Source organism: Harmonia axyridis, chromosome 2 (genome assembly GCF_914767665.1).
Source record: "Harmonia axyridis chromosome 2, icHarAxyr1.1, whole genome shotgun sequence".
Taxonomy (NCBI): domain Eukaryota; kingdom Metazoa; phylum Arthropoda; class Insecta; order Coleoptera; family Coccinellidae; genus Harmonia; species Harmonia axyridis.
Window position 1 is genome coordinate 36,516,762 of NC_059502.1, and position 19,908 is coordinate 36,536,669.

Consider the following 19,908-nt stretch of genomic DNA (forward strand, 5'->3'; position numbering starts at 1 on the left):
TCCATATTTCCGTTAGAATAGATCCGATTCAATTGAGCGATTTTGCGTGTAGATATGAAATAACTTAGTTTCAAGGTAGATACAACTTTGATGCAAAATTTTGTATTGATTGCGTGAAAATTCAAGCACAAAATCTAAGAAAAAATTATTTCAGTGACATTATAACAATTAATAAGGTATACGAGCGAGTTGAGATGATTATAAAAATAATTTCAAAAGATGTGAAACACTCAAAATACTTCCGTAATCAATAGATACGACTAGATATAAATTCAATTTGTATATGTAAATAAATAAACGGGATAGGACGCGACGTGGAGCCCGTCGAGACAGGAGAGGCCTGATAGACAAAGAATATCGAGTTTGAAGAACTTAATAAAACAACTGTTGTCCTTTTCCGTGCAACAGTCGACATTCGACAAAGTATGTATATGCATGATCACCAACATTCGTGTAACTGATAGGGTCCACAAGAATACGAATAAATAAATAACTAACAAGACCGCCGCCAGATATAGCGCCCCGGCAAAATAAAATTTCACCGCCCTCTGCTTTGGCTAATTTATATGAATTTTCTTTAAACGAGCCTCTGTTATTCCTCTCAGGCATCTTTTCAATTTCATATGAAATCGTTATTTTTCAACTCAAAATCACCTTGCCAAATTTATCAAACGCGACGTTTTGTCGATTTCATCAAAAAATTGTCCTGCATTATTGTTTGAAAGTACGACGTTTATTTATTTTTATGAATAGAGCGTGGTACTTTCAAACGATGCAGGACGTTTTTACCCTTTAACATTTATGTCTTAAAGGGTGAAAAGTCTTGTTTTATCAACTGAATTTAAGCCCCTACAATTGGGCGCCCCGGCAAAATGTCCGGTATGTGGCGGCGGCCCTGATAACTAATAATAATAATGGTCATGCCAATTTTTAAGATTCGCTTAGTTTATCCATGAACTAAGCTTAAGTTTGTTCATAATCTAAGTGATAACAAATACATCATAGAGCAAATATATAACATCTCTCTTATAGGTACATGATAGTTTTAACAAAAGACGTGGCAATGAAGATGTCTTTTTAAGCGATTTTAAGAAATTAGGTTCCTTGTTTATAGCTATAAAGAAGATTCTTAAGGACTACATATATGGTGATAAAGTTTTTTTTTATATTTGAAGAGCTTTGCCACCGAGTATACAGGGTGGCCACTTTTTCAATGGGATTGTATTGGTAACTTTTAAACCATAAGAGTTAGGAGGTCGGTCAAATGGACAAAAAGTTGCATGCATAGAAGCATTATCATAAGCAGTTCAAACAAATCGAGATTATCAGGGCCGGTTTTCGAGATATCATAAGAAAAGTAAATTATATCATTTTGATTTTTCTTTTTTTCCCACTTTATTTCAAATATTATGAAAAAATGTTACAGGAATTTTTTATTCGACAGTAAATTATTCTCAATTTGACGTAAACAGATTTCGTATCCAACGTTTCGTACTCTCTGGGCCACCCTCAACCTCATTTTTTTCAATACGGACCTGCATATTTTATGACATTTTTCGAAATAACTTTCAACGCTGAATTCAACGATATGTCATACAATGTCATTCAAAGTTGATTTTCAGGAGATTTTGACCCTCATCCAAAATTAATGGTGTGTATGTAAGAAAAAACAAGTCTATTAACGATATCAATGTTCTGACCCAAATTCAATCGAACCCAGAAAAAAAATCGAGAACTGAGGCCAGTGAATGGAATTTTACAAAAACTGCTCTTGATAAAATAGTCAAAAGACGCGAATACAATGATTTTAAATTTGAATACCAAGCCTTGCAAAAATTATATCGTAATGCTCTCAAAATAAATTTCGATTCTGTAATTTGTTTCAACGGAACAAATGACAAATACAACAATAGTGATACCTCGCGAGAAAATTAAGAAAGTTTTGGAAGGTATTCAAGGAGACCAAACAAGCAAATGTATAAGAAGTATGGGTTCCAGAACCGTAAAGTGCATTTTACAAAAAGGTGGACATTTCGAACACTTACTTCATTAATTTTCATTTACTTTCGAATAATCATTCGATTTTTCTTTCATTAAATGATACTTTTTATTTAATTATTATGAATTGAAATATTTAAATGATTATTATGAAAGAAGAACCAAGAAACCAGTATACTGGTTTCTTGCTTTGATTCTAATATGTTTCATTCAGTTCAAGATGGGTAAGTTGATTTTCTTATCGAATTTTATTTCATATTGCATGTTGCTAACTAAATTAAATGAAGGTAATACAGATCCGACCCGAAGAAAATTGGATAAGGGTCAAAATCACCTGAAAATCTACTTTGAATGACATTGTATGATATATCGTTGAATTCAGCGTTAAAAGTTATTTCTAAAAATGTCATAAAATATGCAGGTCCGTATTGAAAAAAATGAGGTTGAGGGTGGCCCAGAGAGTACGAAACGTTGGATACGATATCTGATTACGTCAAATTGAGGATAATTTACTGTCAAATAAAAAATTCCTGTGACATTTTTTGATGATATTTGAAATGAAGTGGGAAAAAAAGAAAAATCAAAATGACATAATTTACTTTTCTAATGATATCTCGAAAACCGGCCCTGATAATCTCGATTTGTTTGAACTGCTTGATAATGCTTCTATGCATGCAACTTTTTGTCCATTTGACCGATCTTCTAACTCTTATGGTTTAAAAGTTACCAATACAATCCCATTGAAAAAGTGGCCACCCTGTATATACCATATACCTTGAAATTTTGCATGTGATGGTATGCACATGTGCACATCTGCAAAATTAAACATGCTTACCTTAATAGCGTATAATATTATCAAGAACTTTTAGTTAATTCCTGTTTCAATAAAATTATTTTTTAATTTATTTTACCTAATCGAGGTAGCGACACGCGTATAAAGGTACATATCAATAACTTAAGTGACATACTTACCTAACGCTTTTTGGATGAGAATACCTTCTTGCAGATTTCCAGCTCATCTGATGATGTCCAGTTCAATTTTATTAAAAAAAATAGGCACATTTATAAAAACTGAGTGCTCCTGAATTACCTAGATTTTTTTTATAGACAATTTATGTTATAATAATAATATGTAAGTAATATGGTCTTTTAATTATGCAGTCCACACCAGTTTAATCACCAGAAGACGAAGTTTAACCGGTGGCTATTATAAAGAATTAATTTTTAGGATGATCTAATCAAAATTTTTACAAAATTTAGTTTCAAATCGAGACAAAATATATTAGGCATGTTTTATTCATAATCAATGTAAATATTTTATTTATTGCTTAACAATATTGCAATTTAAATAATTTAAATGATGGAATCACCCTGTAGGTTTGAAAAAGACCCCAGGTCGACGAATTTACCTGAATCTTTTGAAATATTCGAATAAAATATTACTCACAAATTACCAATGGGAGTGGTGATTCAATAGTGTCATATTGAATTCAATTGAACATTCTGTCTCTTCTTATGACCATTTTAAATGTAAAATATGCTGCAAAACACGCCTCTACTGCCTAGTCAATTTTAGAAAACCGATTTGTTGAGCTTCCCGTGCCTGTACCTATCCCGAGGATTCCCTAAATTTTATTTAATTTCAATTTATGAAGAATGTCAGTATAGTTAATCCCAGGATTCGAATTTTCCATTTCAAATGAATTAAAATTAATCAATAATTTTGGCGGTATAATTCAAACCTAATGGAAAGCTAATAGGCGCAACTGTATGGACATGCGCATAGCAATAGAAATGTCACAATCAACTGTAATATAGTTCAATGATTGTCTCTGTGTTGTAAAGGTTGGTTTGATGTTGTGGAAAAATGTGGTTGTCAAACAACAAATTGATCCGCAGTATTAGGATATTCCACAAAACAAATCATGATCGACCCGTGTGATGAGTGAGTACATTTCTGATGCCTAAGTAACCACCCTGTTTTAGGGATGTTTTGTCAGCCATCATTTTGTATTGAGTATATTTAGGAGAATTCCTTCCTAATTACAAGTTAACTGGGATAATTAGTCTATTTAGAACTGTTTCCGCCCTCGAATAGAATATATTTTGTAGTGATGTCATAACATTACAGTTTATCATTCATTGTTGAAGTAATCAATGGTTTCATTCATTGATGCATTATCGGTGCTACTATGATCGGAATGGAATACGTAGACCTTTGGGTAATCAGTTTTATCGGTGCCAATGCACCTTTAGAATTCAATGATTCCATTTAAAAACCATGACGTGCTTTGGAAAACTTATAATTAAGGGGCTAGTGGATTGAATCAAGTTCCAATTAATTATTCTCACCATAATAGTTGTATTCAATCCTTTCTTGAATACCTTCCGGATCTTAACAATTCTTTACCACATATCATTTTGCCTGAATTTTAAAAATGTATTAATATCAGTATATTACAAGAATTCTTATTCTCAATTCAACCTATTCAACTAATTGCCATTCATATTTTGATATAAAGGCAATCAGAAGGATTAAATTATTTCCATATTATTTCCATTCACAAAATAAATTCATTTATGCTCTGTATTACTCCTGATAATCTTGTTAATCTTCAATGGTATTGGAAACTGGTAGTAAATATCTTCCTTGAAGGAAGTTGGGAAAACCTTCAATCAAAATAGGATTGTAGTAATGTTACAGTCGTCAGTTATGAATTTGAGGCGAATTTTCAACAAAATTGACTAAAATTTTGATTTGGAGATGAGTAAAACTCTGAAATAAATGAGCATTGTTGGTAGTATTCAGGAAAAGAGTGAAATAATTGTTCATTCACTATTCATTGATTCAAAATTTTATTGTTAATTACATATTGGCAATATAGTATTATCAATCAATTATTGATGATATGTCACATATTTTTAGAATAAGATGAAATTTGTACTAAACTAAATTTTGAATACTTTAAAAAAATTAATTATACCTATAGATTAGTGGTCAAAGACTCTGTTTGATGGCCACCTTTTTAATAGTAATCTGCTAAAAAAAGAGAAAAATGATTACGGGAGTCTAGAGTTTTTGATTATTATCAAAGAAATATTTGCTAATGAGCAGTAAATGAAATCATAAATAAGAAAGTATTGAAAAGGGAATGAAGAATTCTTTTATTTTCTTACAAAAGTAATAATTGCAGTTGGTAAATGAAAACATAACTTGAAGCAAGATATTCTGGATTGAAAATTGAGTTTAGAATCATATAAAAACATATATTATATAGGTAGGTGTGTAGTAGCGATTTATGAAAGAATTATAGGTACCCTATAGAATCATAAAATTTTGTATACGTAGGTATTTTATTTGACTGTGATCAAAAATAAAAACACATCAAATTTTTAATTTCGTATATGAGGTTTTGAATTTTGTTTTGCAACTGATAATCAAATTATAATTTTTAATCCTTATTGATTAGGCGACTCATTTACTTCCAAACTCTCGTATAAGCTAGTAAACTTTAATATTCTAGCTTGTGACCACAGTCCAGTAACAGTCATTTGAAAAATTATATCGGAGAAAGGATGTAAATTGTGTGAATATGGTTAAAATTCAAATAATACACTTTCCTGATGAATTGGTAGAAATGTTGATTGTATACATTACCAAAACAAAAAATGAAACTATCAAAGAAGGTTAGAGTTTTTTGTATAACCTTTATGGAATTTATAAATAATAAGTCCTTGCAATTTTTTATTTGATATTAAATTTTATTCCAAAACCCTACTTGTAGGAAAATACTGAGGGGAAAATTTTCTGTTTCGTTTGCTTCCGATTTGGTGTTTATCTTTAATACAAACTAGGTGGTACTTAGCTTTTTTAAGGTACTTGGGGATCGTTTTACCACTTCCTGACAAGTAACTGATATTGTATCAGTTCAATAGATCTCTCATGGGTCTATTTGTTGAGATCTATATTTTCAGGAAGTGGATGAAATTGTTATCGATACGATCCTTAGATAGTGAAGATAAATGCGTTTTTGAATTTTCCTATTGTAATTCCACTTCATTTCCTTTTACATACTTTCAGCATTGTTTGACATCTATTTCTGGTAATTCTAATTTGATCTCTGTTTTGCTTCATCATTAACTATTCTTCCTTTGAAATGATTTGAAGGAAACACCATTTTGACCCCTCCTGATGTTAAGTCAGAAACAAGACGATATCATCATAATTAATTCCAATTTTGATAGTGCTGCAAATTTTACACAAAGCTTTATTGTTTTTTGCTTTAAACAGGATATCTGTTCTCTTTATCAAACACAAAAATAAAAATCATTTAATTGCAGATCATGGACTATGGTACTGAAAGATACCAATGATTTGAAACTATTAATAATATTTAGTTGATACAAAGATGTACATGTGAATGTACTTCCATATACTGTCGACTCTTGAAATCCTTGATAACACGAATTATTTTCAATTCCTTTGAAGAAACCTGCCTAAGTCGAAAAAATAAGCATGCATAACTCAAAAGTATTTTACGGTTATATTTTACCTCTGTAAGGCGAAGACCCACAAAAATTGTGTAAGTATGTTGATTCAAAACCCTGCCGCACAAGTCTCAACGTGTCGAATGGATCATATTTAATGGTGCAGTAATTGCACCCTTTAGTTTTGTAAAGGCTGTAGGAAATGCATCTTTCGTTTACTATTTTTTATCCCAAGAACTCTGCAGTTCTAGGAATGAATGGCGCCTGCAAATTCTTGACTAACTTGTCAGGAGTATATTAGTAGAAAAATGTTGTCTATAAATGAACAATGAACAATAACACTTTGAATGAATTAACCCTTTTCACGTTTTGGAGTTTAAATCAGACTCTTTCATAAGAAAAACTCTGAAAATATTCAGAATTTGTCAATTGAAATTTATCAACAAGTTGATCAATTTGTAAAGACGTTAATTCGTTTTTCAGTAAATTCATCCAAATTTGTACAATCTACTCCTACTATAAATATCACTATTGTTTACCTCTATAACTCAAATTTTCATTTAGTTTGCCTCTATCTCATTATCTTTGTAAGTCGAATTTAATCAAGAATGAGCTGTACAACTCGAAATATGCCTAACTCCAACTATACGTAACTCGAGGAGAAACTTTGGCCCCGTGGTGATTCGACTTAACGAGAGTCCACTGTACCTTCATTGGTATATTTCTTACCGATCGCCCGGCTACTTATCATGGCAATCGTAACATCGAAATATTACGTAACATATTAATAATATTAGAAATTTCCTAACTTTGAAATTAACAAAGATTGAGCTTGAAGAGTAATGGTGGATTTTGCTATTGTTATGTAAGAATCTTTCTCAAATTAGGAAGACCAATACCATAAAGTAACCAATTATTGTGAAAATTTCATGTATACAATTACTAGTTGAAGAAAATCTACCTTCTAAACAAAAAGAAAACGAGATGCAACAAACTTCCCCAAGTCTAGAATTGGAAAATACCAGGTTCTTTAGATTATATCCAGCTTCGAGTTACAATATTTGACCTAGAAACCTCTGAAGATGCTTACCGCAGTAGTAAGCGAAAGGTCAGGTGAAAAACTGACGAGACCAGAAATTTTCTCATTCTATCGAACAATCCGGACGTGGAAACCTTCAGCATTATATTTCCTAGATATAATTAAACTTATTGTTTTTTTTTAAGGAACTAATTATTAAAATACCTAACTGACCATCTTAACATATAGTTCTAGCTCTTGCTAAGCTATTAATAAATATTAATATTATAAATAGGTCGAAATTGAAACATTCTTTCAATATTAATAAAAGAAAATAAATGAAAACAATTGATTATACGTTTCACAATTTATTGATAAAATATATAAAATCTTGTTGACATGCATGTATAGTCAAGTGTTTTTGGGTTTGGTGGGTTGTTGGCCTACGGCATTTGACACAACACCACACGCGAAAGCACTAAAGGACTAACAAAATGTTATTTATTTTCTTTTTTATTTATTTATTTTATTTTATTAATATTTTAAATAGGTGTTGTAGATGTTGTGAATGATTATCCTATTTAGAGCGAAGCATTTTCATCAATTTTAGTCTCTGAATTCAAACTTTTCTCTCGTAAAATGTAAATCTGGTTTTGTGTCTGTCTGTCAGTCTGTGTTCTAAAATCCTTGTACTAGGTTCTACAATTAAATTTTGATGAAATTTGGCATTAGATTCCGGTTGGGGAAATTTGGTATGGGTTGGCTTATGAGTGGTTTGAATGTGCCACACCCATTGGCAGAATATTAGTAGGTTAGTCGATAAGTTCGGACTATTAACTGAAATATTCAATAATCAACCCATAATTCAATAATCATTATTAATTTATTCCGAACAGGGTTGACTACTCTGAACAAAATATAAACTAAATTCTGTTTATCTATATGAAAATTCATATCGCTTGACATAAGTAGCTTTTTCGTTATGAGATTCTTAAAAATATATAAACTCAGACCAGTTATACATACTCCACTTTGCATCAACTATACTACTAGTCTCATGATATGCTTATTGTAGCCACAATGAGTATAGTGAAAGGGTATTATGAGTTCATAAATGATAAAGTGTTGGTATTCTCTGAAATTTGAAATTGATGTAATAATTCTAGACAGAAGGTTGTACCGCAATTTATTTGCATAAAAATTTGTAATATCGATAGTAACTATCGAGCAGTTTATATGTCACCAAGTAAACTACTCGATAGTTACTATCGTGATAGTGCGAGAGTGCTGTCGTACTATCACGATAGTACTATCGCAATAGTAACTATCACCGTGAAAATAAGCCTCTAGTAACTAGCCAGAATAAAACTGTCAATTTTTTTATACAAAAAATACAAATGGCTTTTCGGTATAAAACATACATTCCGATTCAAAGAAAGAATTACAGTTTAACCTTTAACACCTAGATATATATGTATTCGTGGAAACAATTTCTCAGGAAAAATTATAATATATTTAATGTCTTTTTTAAAAAGTACTTATTTCATTGACGGTGAGTTAATAATAGATCTTGTTGTTTATATCAGACATTATCACTGTCAAAAACTTTTATAGAAATTGTATATGTTAGGTTATCGTGTTGTGATTTTATTTTTATATCGTTATTTCCAGCTGACCTGATGATGGCCTAGTGCCGAAATTGATTGTCTTAGAATACAATTATATATAAATGTGTCTTCCATTTTCTTTTCTGATTCATCATCAGACACACTCATGGAGTTTTTCGTTAAGAAAATATAATATAACCCATTATTGGAAAACAAGCCAGTACAAGTTCCGTCACTCACCAGGTTCCCTTTTTCGGGCATTTGGAGCATCTTCCAGTCTATTTACAGCCGGCATCAAGGGGTCCGGCTGTCCGAGTGTAAATCAAAGATTGAACTGCTCGACTTGAAAATGCTCCGTATGCTCGAAAACGGGAACCTGGTGAGTAGCCGGTTTAAGAGCTGCTGGAAGACCTCCAGACCTTCACATGGCTGGAATAGGCTTCTGATCGGTCACGACTTCTAACAACTACTTCAAATCAGAGTAACCTGTCCAATGGGCGATTCGTATGTTTAATTTGTTATTTGATTTAGGAACACAGGACGAGCGCTCAAAAGCGTCAGACTCCTCGATAGTGCCTCCCAAATTGCATAAGAGGAGGGGCAGAAGATCATCCGACCTCGCATACACCTTGACCTAAAGATCTATTGTGCATCCCCGCGCCTTTTACAAGTCAGGCAATATCTTCTGAATGATCTTTATCACCTTTCTGGGGGCTACATCCATCACTTCTTCCGACTTTAAAAACCAAGACCCAAAGTGTTGTAGCCTACTCCGGTGGGTGAACAGCCTCACATTCGCATAGCAAGTGTTTGGCTGTTTCAGTGGCTTCTTAACAAAAACTACAGGTGTTTTCAGGCGCTTTTCCATGTTTTTCAGATGATACCTCACCGGACACGTGAGAATGGGCGATTCTAATGTTTAATTTGTTATTACATTTAGGCTAAGTTCAGATGATCGCGCGTAAACGCGCGATTCACAAACCGCGCGACTAAAAATACAAAAGAGTCATACACGCGATGTCGCGCGACCATATGAACATTTGTATGACTCCTCTGTGTTTTTAGTCGCGCGGTTTGTGGATCGCGCGTTTAAGCGCGATCATCTGAACTTAGCCTAAATGTAATAACAAATTAAACATACGAATCGCCCATTGTGCTCGTCCTGTGTTCCAATATTGATCAAATTTGATATGGACATTAGGGGTTGGGTTGCGAGTAGTTCTTAGGATTTTCAGCTCTTCCGGTTGTATGATGATGATTACTTGGAAATTCCATTAATGGGGATTACCACCACGTAGTTCACTGACATGTGAAATACTTTGTTTGGATTTATGATTTTAGAAGTGTTGAATTGACGAAACTTCAATGTTCAAATTATTATATTGTTTGTTACCATACACACTCATTCTAAAGAACATCAGGTTGAGCAGGGAAATTTATATCCATTTGGTTGACACTGAATTGAATTTATACTAATTGAATCAATCGAATATTGGTACATTTACATAAATAATGCTATTTTTGCTTCTTATTTTTATTTTGGTGTACTTGGCATTAATGGGCTCTCTTTGCTTATAGTTCCAATGATGAATCCTTTCATTATTATGGTATCCTTAATGGATTTTAATTTTATATGCATATTGAAATAGTATAAGATGTTTATGTTATTTCAATTGTATTGTCACAGATCTCATTAACCCGAATTTATAATTATCAAGTTCACCTTGGACTGCAAGAAGTATTGATTTTACTTCTCATGCTTCAACTCTAAAACCTCATATATATTTGTTCAATTACAAAATAATATAAGGTTGAATACATTTTGACTTTTTCAATAGTTATATGAGATAATATGATGTTTTATCATTTCGTCAAGTTAAGATGTGTGTCACGATGTTGTCCGGCCTTGAACTATCGAACAAATCTAGACATTTTTAGAGTAGCTTCAGTTGCAGAAAATAATGGAGCTTTGGGACGAATATCAATAATACGATGAATAATATCATGAATAAAAATAACCCTTTTGAATTTTCTTGAACTTAAGAGAAATAATCATAATAATATAATATGACGATCAATCATATTATAATAATATTTAATAATAATAATTATAGAAATCTCAAGGGGAAGTTCGCCCATGGGTGTTCTACCACTTAACCCTTGTTGATACATGAAAGAAAAAAAAATATATACATACAATAAAGATCAAAAGACTATTTGGAGTTTGTTGCCTTTATCAGTCAGCATTCGTCTTGTCATTTATTTGTCAAGTTCATCAATGAGACTCATCCGCTCACATGGTTAAAAAACCAAAATTACTGGATCACGAAATACCATCATAACCGGAGTTCGTTGAAGGACGATGGTGAAATATTTATGAAATTTACACCCGTAAATTATCCAGATATTGCTTATATGAAGTATAAGATCTACGCACATAATCTTTATTGACATCAAACGAACAAATCAAAGAAAGAACAAGAAGAGAAGAATATGCATTTCAAAAAAACATAATGTTAAGCATGAGATGGTCCTGGCTGAGAATCACCAGACTGACCTTCAAAACTATTAGCCTTTATAACTATGCGACCATCGTCTAGCAGAGCTTCCAAAAGTTGAAACTTATCTTCATAAGACATCACGCACAAATTATCCAAGACCATGGACTGTGGATCTCTTCAGTCAGAAAAGTCAAACATTGTATGGCCTCTACCAAATTGAATCCCTCGAGGTCCTCTTGGCTCTTGCTGAATACTTCGGTGGTATTAGAAGTAGATGTTGCCTTGTTGATCTCATTTGCGAGAATGGATGATGTTTCTGGAGTCAATATGTTCTTGCTAACTGCGACGAAAAGGATGCCACCTACTCTGATGGCCTTCCTGATTTTCTCGCAGTTTTCGAACACATTTCTCGCATTATCGAGATTTATTATCTTGAGCCTGTCACTGCATTCCGCGAACTTTCGCTTACGACTATTACGTTCGGATTCCATCCTAAATTTTTTGATTCACACATATTTTTTATTAATAATGATATAAATAAATGATACAAGAACCTTTCAGGATTCAAAAAACATATAAATATATATCATTCATAAGAAATGTGTGGAAAGATTTTGATTAATTGAAATGATTGGATTCGCTATTCCCAATAGAGTCATACGGCATTATTATATCATTATTATCATTACACATGAATTGAGAGTTGGGAGAGAGCCTATAAACTCAAAAACAATAACATCAAAAATATATATTTCCATTCCAAGAAAAAAATGTTAATCTACAAGAAATTTCACAAAACAACGTGTCGTAATTATTTATGTCACCAACGAATCAATGTTTTCAAATCTTTGTATTTGGTCAGCGGTTCTAATTGAATCTACGAATCATTTTGTGTCGTCTGAAAATTGAGAGCAATGGTATTTAAGATTTTTTGAGTATTTTAAGAGGATAAGAATTGGACCCAAGACAGAACATTGTGGAACTCTGCTTATGAAAGGTCTCTAAGAAAAAGAGAGTCCATTACCCTAAATGTTTGATTTGTGAGAAATGCCCCAATCCAAGATGATCACTTTGCGAAGGATATGCACACGATAGAAAGCGCTAAAAAATGAGCCACATTCACTGGACTGGCTTCATCTAGAAATTGTGTCCACGAATTCACACATTCAAGAAGATTGGTAACGATAGTGTCCTGGAGTAAAACCGTATTGACTTTCTGGAATCAAGCAGTCACGAACTGAAGGACACTGTCAAGAATGATATTTTCGCAAACCTAAGCTACAATGGGAACCAGGCTGACGTCTGGGTTGTTGGCAGCATTTTGTTTATTTCCACCCTTGAAAATTGGTGTCGACAAGTACACTAAGCCAAGCAGATGGCAGGCGTGAAGGTTGGAATGAAAGAGCATATGAAATTGATAGAGGGTGGGAAAGTGGATGAGCACACTCCAGCTGAGATACCATCAACACCAGGGGACAAGTTGACTCTAAGAGAAAAAATGTGACGTCCGACAACTGGAAGAGAACAACTAACAGTTTTAGTGACTGTGAAACTATTCCTCTATCTTATGATTTAGAGAGGATCCACATCTACATAGTTTCAAAAGAATTCACAGTTTCATCAAACATACTTCTTATTGATATTTCAAGCAGCCTGTTAAAACAAACAGTAGGTGCTGAGGGTTAACAATAAAAAGTTATATTTTTTCGAGGGTTAACAGAAAAGCTATAATATCCGAAAAATTATCTGATTACATCAAATATTATCACAAAAGGAATAAAAACAGGACCGTATTTCAAAAAAGTTACATAACACATACTTTCTTTCGTTTGCTACTCATTTGAAAAAAGTGTGCCATTCAAAGTGAAAATTAAATTAATTAGACTGAATTATGTATTTTTTCATGCCAAAAACGATATTTCTCTAAAACGTGTAAAAAATTTAGATTTAGTCTAAAGGAAAAAACACAATAAACTGAGTAATGCCCTGAAAAATATTGAAATTACATTAATCGTTTTGAAGGGCTGCATGAACTAAATAAACCCTCAAAATTTGAACAAAATCGGACTGCTGATTCCTTAGTTATGGAGATAAGAAATTTAAGTCAATTTGCATGAATCACCCTGTTATCCGAAACTAACAGTCTTAGGATACATAACAAGCTATGATATTTTTCTGGAAGGCCTGGATGACCTGCATTCACCACTAGGCTATGGCCAGTCACTCATGTTACACCCTTTATAGACGGATTTGTAATATTTCTTATCTTTTCTCATTCCTTGAAATTACGATGGCCGAAAAATATTTTTCAATACGGAACATTTCGAATATAACTTTCGCTCTCTTTTAAAAGGAACACTCCGTATATTTTTTCGAGTGGGATGTAGAATAAGGTGTGAAATATGATTCATAAATAGATTTTTTAAATACGTGTTGTTCAAGAGAACAGGGCGGTATCCTGAGCGTGGTGCAGACCTTTCTGATGTTATGGAGGAGTTGAGGATATCCTCGTTACTTGATAGACATGAAGAACAATGTGCCAGGTTTGCCCGTGGATTGTTAGCCAACAGGATAGACTCACCATATCTTCTGTCCAAGATGTCTTTCAATGTGCCGAGACTAGCAGCGAGGTCGACACCAGTTTTCTATTTACCTACGGCTCGGACTAATATTTCTGAACGATCTCCAGTTAACCGTATTTGTAAAAGTGCTAATAAACTAAGAGTTAATGTTTTTGGTTGAGTTTCGGGAAGTGAATTTTCAAGTGGGAAATGCATCATGTTGATGTGTTGAATTATTTTTGTGTATTCTGCACTGTATATTGTATATTATTTTTACCCTGTAATTGGGATATTCCTGTTGGGTAATAAAGAAATGTTATTATTATTATTATTATTATTATAAACATTTTTTGATTGTAGATCGCTCAGGCGATTTGTAACCATTTTCGAATAATCGAACTTTTGAAAGCTGGCACACACTTTATAATGTATGTTAATGAATTCACGAAAAATTGATATTTTCCGAGTTATATGCCGTAAGTGCCAAAAATAATTTTTTTTTTACCTCTTTTTGCAATTTTTTTCAATGTTACATCACGAAATTCTGGTGGCAAACCTCAGATTCGGATTCAGCACTTCAAAAAATATATTTGATACTTTCCTGTGAAAAACACATATTGACTGGATAAAAGAAGTAGGATGTACCTATCAGATCAACAAATATAGTGTCAATCTTAGTCAAATTGAGTCTTGAGATGTATCGTGAAACAGATTCGATAATCACCCGCACTAGATAGACGGACACCGCAGAGTTGGGGATGTCTGTAGATCGAATAGCCAGGTACCACAATTAATGTATCAAGATTCCAGAATGTAACCAAAATTCTGCAACCAATATAAATATCGGATTAAGCACGTCGATAAAAACAGAAAGTTCAAGATACTTGGGGAACCGAGACGGACTACTGGACCTCATTCAGTATACATTAATATATGTTTTGACTTTTGAATTCCTTCGATACTATTCTACGCTTGAGTTATAGGCGCAGTTCATTTGGTTTGGTGTCTCGTCTTATCGTCAGTAAAGCTAAAATCACGGAATTCAGGTTCGCTTATAAGTTTGTAGTATCTTTCCTTTTAACCTTGTAACCACCATTGGTTTATTGAAATAAACCCCCAATTCTAGGACGATTACAAACCGGATATTTTACATTCTTGAGGTGAAAACTCGTTGACAATGCGATATACACGTTATTGCAAAAAAGAAAACCCCGTATCTAGGAGAGGTAGAAAACTGAAAAATAATTGGGTTAAAAATTTTTCATAATGCCATCCGTATCCACGATGACGTTGAAGAAAAAAAATTTACACATTTTTCACGATTTTGCCTCAACTACTGGCAACATTGTAATGAAATTTCATACGAATCGAATATATTTTTTAAGCTGATGATCCCATTAATTTGTTTTTATTTCTGACTTTCATAGAGGGCGCCAGATACACGGTTCGTACCATTCATTCGTATTCAACACAAGTCTTTTAAGGTAAGATTTATTAATCAAAATTTCAAGTGGACTTGAACACCAATCAATTTTACACCATAAAGGTACTCTTGTAGCGTACCCCTATAATTAAGAGTGGTACTTCTGTTATTATCCTCCCAGATGGAGAGATTATTTTATTTCGGTGCTCAGTCGTAAGGGGTTGTGGGCTAAGCAAGAATTGATCAAAGAAACTTGAAAATAACTAAACAGAAAAAAAAAATTACAATTATAATTGAACTTTGGAAATTCAAATTTCGAATACGATAAAATACTCTCGTCGTCTCTTTCCTTCTCAAAACTTAACTTCAGTTCAGTAAAGGCCTTCCTGGGGATAAACACTTCCACCTGGTTCAGTTGTCCCAATTTAGAAATGGTACCAAAAATCGTGATTTTCAAAATCAGGTGTTGAGTAGAAGTCGATGTCAGGATCTAAGGATTGCCAAAATTGTGGTGGTCGAAATTTTGAAGTATTTCCAAGAAGTAGTGCTTCGAAATTTTGAGATGTTTCCAAAAGGTGAAGCCCAAAATTTTCAGCTATTACCCAAAATCCGGTCATCCGGTTTTTGTACGCGAAAAATAAATCCAATATTTATCAACTTGATATAAGAAATGACGAAATAAAATAATGATTCAATAAACGTAGATATAGACAGCAAAAAACCTCCTCCACAGCGAGAAAAAAAACTAAGAATCATCAGGCCACTCAGTGGAAATTCTTGATATTGCGAGCGCACCCTACCGGCTGAGGTTTCTTTTGAAGAGAAAAACTACAGGGGCATAACATTAAATGTGGAACGTTACACTTTTGGTAAAACTCGATACTGTGTACCGTTCTCTGAATATTTTGATTTGAAAATTATGAAGTAATAATTCATGGCATTGATATTCTTCCACAAAATTCAATAACAAGCCACGAAGTGGCGAGTTGAAATGTGCATTCTGCACGTGTTTCTCTAGTCCCCTGGAACTTTCATTGAAATTAATGGAATATTTCCATAAATATCGTTTAGGGATTTTTGCATTGAAAAATGTGGGTTGACAGAACAGTTTTCTGTATGAAGTGAATGAAATATAACCGTGAAATCTGGGCGAATCTGATATATAACCCAATATTTTGTGGCAGGATGAACGGGCCAGCCACATAATAAGAGAATAGTTATTTATAATGCAATTGCAAAAGGCATTGATATTCTTCCATTATTCCAAAATTCAAAAACGAGCCAGCGAGTTTTCAATAAACGAGTGTTCAAATGAGCCTTTTGTACGGGTATTATACATTCTTTTCTTTAATCCACTGAATTTTCATTGAAACTATGGTATATTTCCATACATTTCGATTGGTAATTTTTGCATTGAGAGTTGCAGTGTGGGATGATAGAATAGTTTTCTATTTCACAAATTGTAGATAATAGATAAATCTGTGGCAGGAGAATTCCGTGTACCAACATATAATAATAAAATATAACCATGAAATCTGCAATATTCTCTCACAATTTTGTTCTACAAGATATGGCAGAATAAACGGATTAGCTACAGACTTAGAGAAAGACAATTCCAAGCATTATGAAAAATTTCGTGATGATCGCATCACCAGAATCATAAAAAATCCAAGCAAATATCGAAACAAAATTACCTAACATTTGCCTGACCATAAAACTGACGGAGTTGAATATTCATGAGCAAATTGCACCCTTGGGGACCATATAACTTAATATAGTTTTATCTAAAGGTGCAATAGTCGCATGAATGAATGAAAGCTTAAAAGCTTCTGACTTCACGTCAGTGCTTTTCTCATTGAATTCATTAAATGATAAGATTCGTACCAACTCGGGTGATAATCAAACCCCATCTAACTGAAAACTGTTTACATCGTACAGAACTTTGCGAAACAAGCCGTTAGGCCAAACCCATTCCGGTCGATTTCATTCATATCTGTCCATTAATTCACTGTTGCATCTGGCTTCCCTATAAAAGAAACTCAACTCGGCGTGAACCGATCCATTCTTGAGCCCGGCTCGCGTGGAGTGGCCGCCTCCATTCACTGCTACAACGCGACCGAAGCACCTATGCAGGCCCCGGGAGTTAATAATAGATATTTATCTAGACTCCTTCACGTCTTACAGCCATCGTTTCCTCTGCGAAACGGGCCCCCGGGTTATCCATTCATCGTGGCCCACTTCCGCGCCCCCTACCGCCGATTGGTCGTCTAAAAATAGATGCAATATTTATTTTGCAGTGTTCAGTTCATGCGGGACTAGTATCATGACCCAATTTCGAGCTTTTTCCTGGGGTTGTTACCCTCTGTTCTGACCCATTCAACATTATAACTGGGTCGCAGGATTGCAAGTGACAGCATCAGAGATGAGTTGTATACCGTCCTTGTATCCCCACCATGGTATGTTAGTTCTCCCCACCGTTGGAGGAAAACGGGTTTCCTCCCCCACTACGCCGTCTTCGTCCCGTTGACCTCCTTGTCGTCCAACCGGATTCGTTGAATGATGGAGCGAGTTTCGGTCATGAGTGACGTCATTCCCCCACTCTGCCTGTAGTTTTTTCTGGCAGCTTCGTGGATTATGATTGTTTTGATATGGGCTATTGTTGTTGGAATGTTCTGCGTTTTTCTTTGTGGAGTTCCTTTTTATGGGTTCATGTTCTGAAGCGATTTCTTTGAGGACATTTCCACTGTTGGTTGAAATTAAAATCGAAAATTGAAAAAAATCGTGAAATGTACTGCAGGAAAGATTTCTACTTTTTCATTATGTCCATTTATAAAATCCACCTTGAAATTGAAAATTATCTGGGAAATAAAACATCCCGGATATTTTTACCATTTTCGGTTTTTTCGTGGACTCTTGATTATTTATTACTTATTATTTATGTATTAACTTTTTATATATGTATTTCTATATATATTATATCCCGATTTCGGTTTTCGAGTTATTGATTAACTTATTTTTTTGTGTAGATAATAGCACCTATTAAACATTCATCAATTCGGTACTTGAAATCCTATAGATAGCTGAAATTTCGGATATGAATTACCATGGTTTACCGTCTATAATTTACGTGTAATGAAATAATTCCCCAATCATACAGGGTGGTTCAAAATAAAATTCAATCAAAATTTCATCACTTATCACTTATTGGCTTCCATTTGAATCTTTTTCCATGAATTATTCGTTATAGAATTCAACAAATGTTTTACATGTGATGCCGAGAGTCAAGTCATGATAATTCACAAGTTCTATGACATTTCATGAATATCTAAAAGAAATGTATATATTTTAATATTGCCATTGGAATGAAGCAGTGATTTTTACCCGAGAAACCAAATTTTCAATAAGATCGTACCTTCCGTTCTCCGTAAAAATCTAGGGTACCATCTACTGTGACCCACCCTGTATATTTCATAAAATTTACTATTCCCAATTCTGTGATATTGAGTTTAACTATAGAGTTATAAGTGTAGATTTAGCATAAAAAAATAAAAAATAATCAAATGTTACAATTTATGCTGAGAGAAGAACAAATTACAATAATCGATAGGTATATAGGCGCTCAATGTCATGTCATGTCATTCATATTTTCATAATAAACAACTTCCATAATTTTTACTGAAATGAAAGAGATTGAGGCGCTTTTTGCATTTTCCATATAAGTATTTTTTTACCAAATCCACAATTTGAAATGTAATAATTTTTTTGTTTTTGACAGAAGTTTTGTCATCGGACGGTAATAGTAAGTAGTCTTGCTCAATGTGAAAATAGCGTTCAATTAACGAAAAAAATTATTTGAGTTGTCCAACTTTTATTTGTTAATTGATGATTACTATTTGGCTGGATTGAACATTGAAAAATACGAGTGTCAACTTATGTATATTTCCTATTTATTACTTTGGGCTGCCCAAATCCACAGTAAGATAGCTGATGGCTTATTGCGTTCCGAAAAAAGAAGAAAAAATTAAAATAAATAAAATTTCATTGGTCATTATCCATTTGTCATTGATTTTAACTAATAAAATAACTGTTGATATGAGTGTAATACGAAAGAAAGACTCATCCCCTATTTCAGTGAATATATTTTTGTTAGGTAAGTGACCTAAATACGAAGCGTTTTCCCAGCAGTTGCAGCAGCACCATTCATGTCGGCAACTAGGTCAAAGCCTGCCCGGAACCAAATGCACCATCCACGGAACCCATTCAGTGACGTCAATCCGGTTTAGTTACAGTGGGTTTGTCGAACTTCGCGATA

The 19,908-nt window shown here is 33.5% G+C and overlaps 1 protein-coding gene across 1 annotated transcript in view; it reads left to right on the forward strand.

Annotated features, from left to right (window-relative positions):
- Nucleotides 1-3,792: 3,792 nt before the first annotated feature.
- The window catches only part of LOC123672129 (sprouty-related, EVH1 domain-containing protein 2), a 30,776-nt gene continuing 14,660 nt past the window's right edge, over nucleotides 3,793-19,908 (forward strand). The window contains exon 1 of the mRNA XM_045606119.1: nucleotides 3,793-3,943. Coding sequence (XP_045462075.1) covers nucleotides 3,924-3,943 — 20 coding nt within the window. The 5' untranslated portion in view covers nucleotides 3,793-3,923. The remainder of the gene's footprint in view (nucleotides 3,944-19,908) is intronic.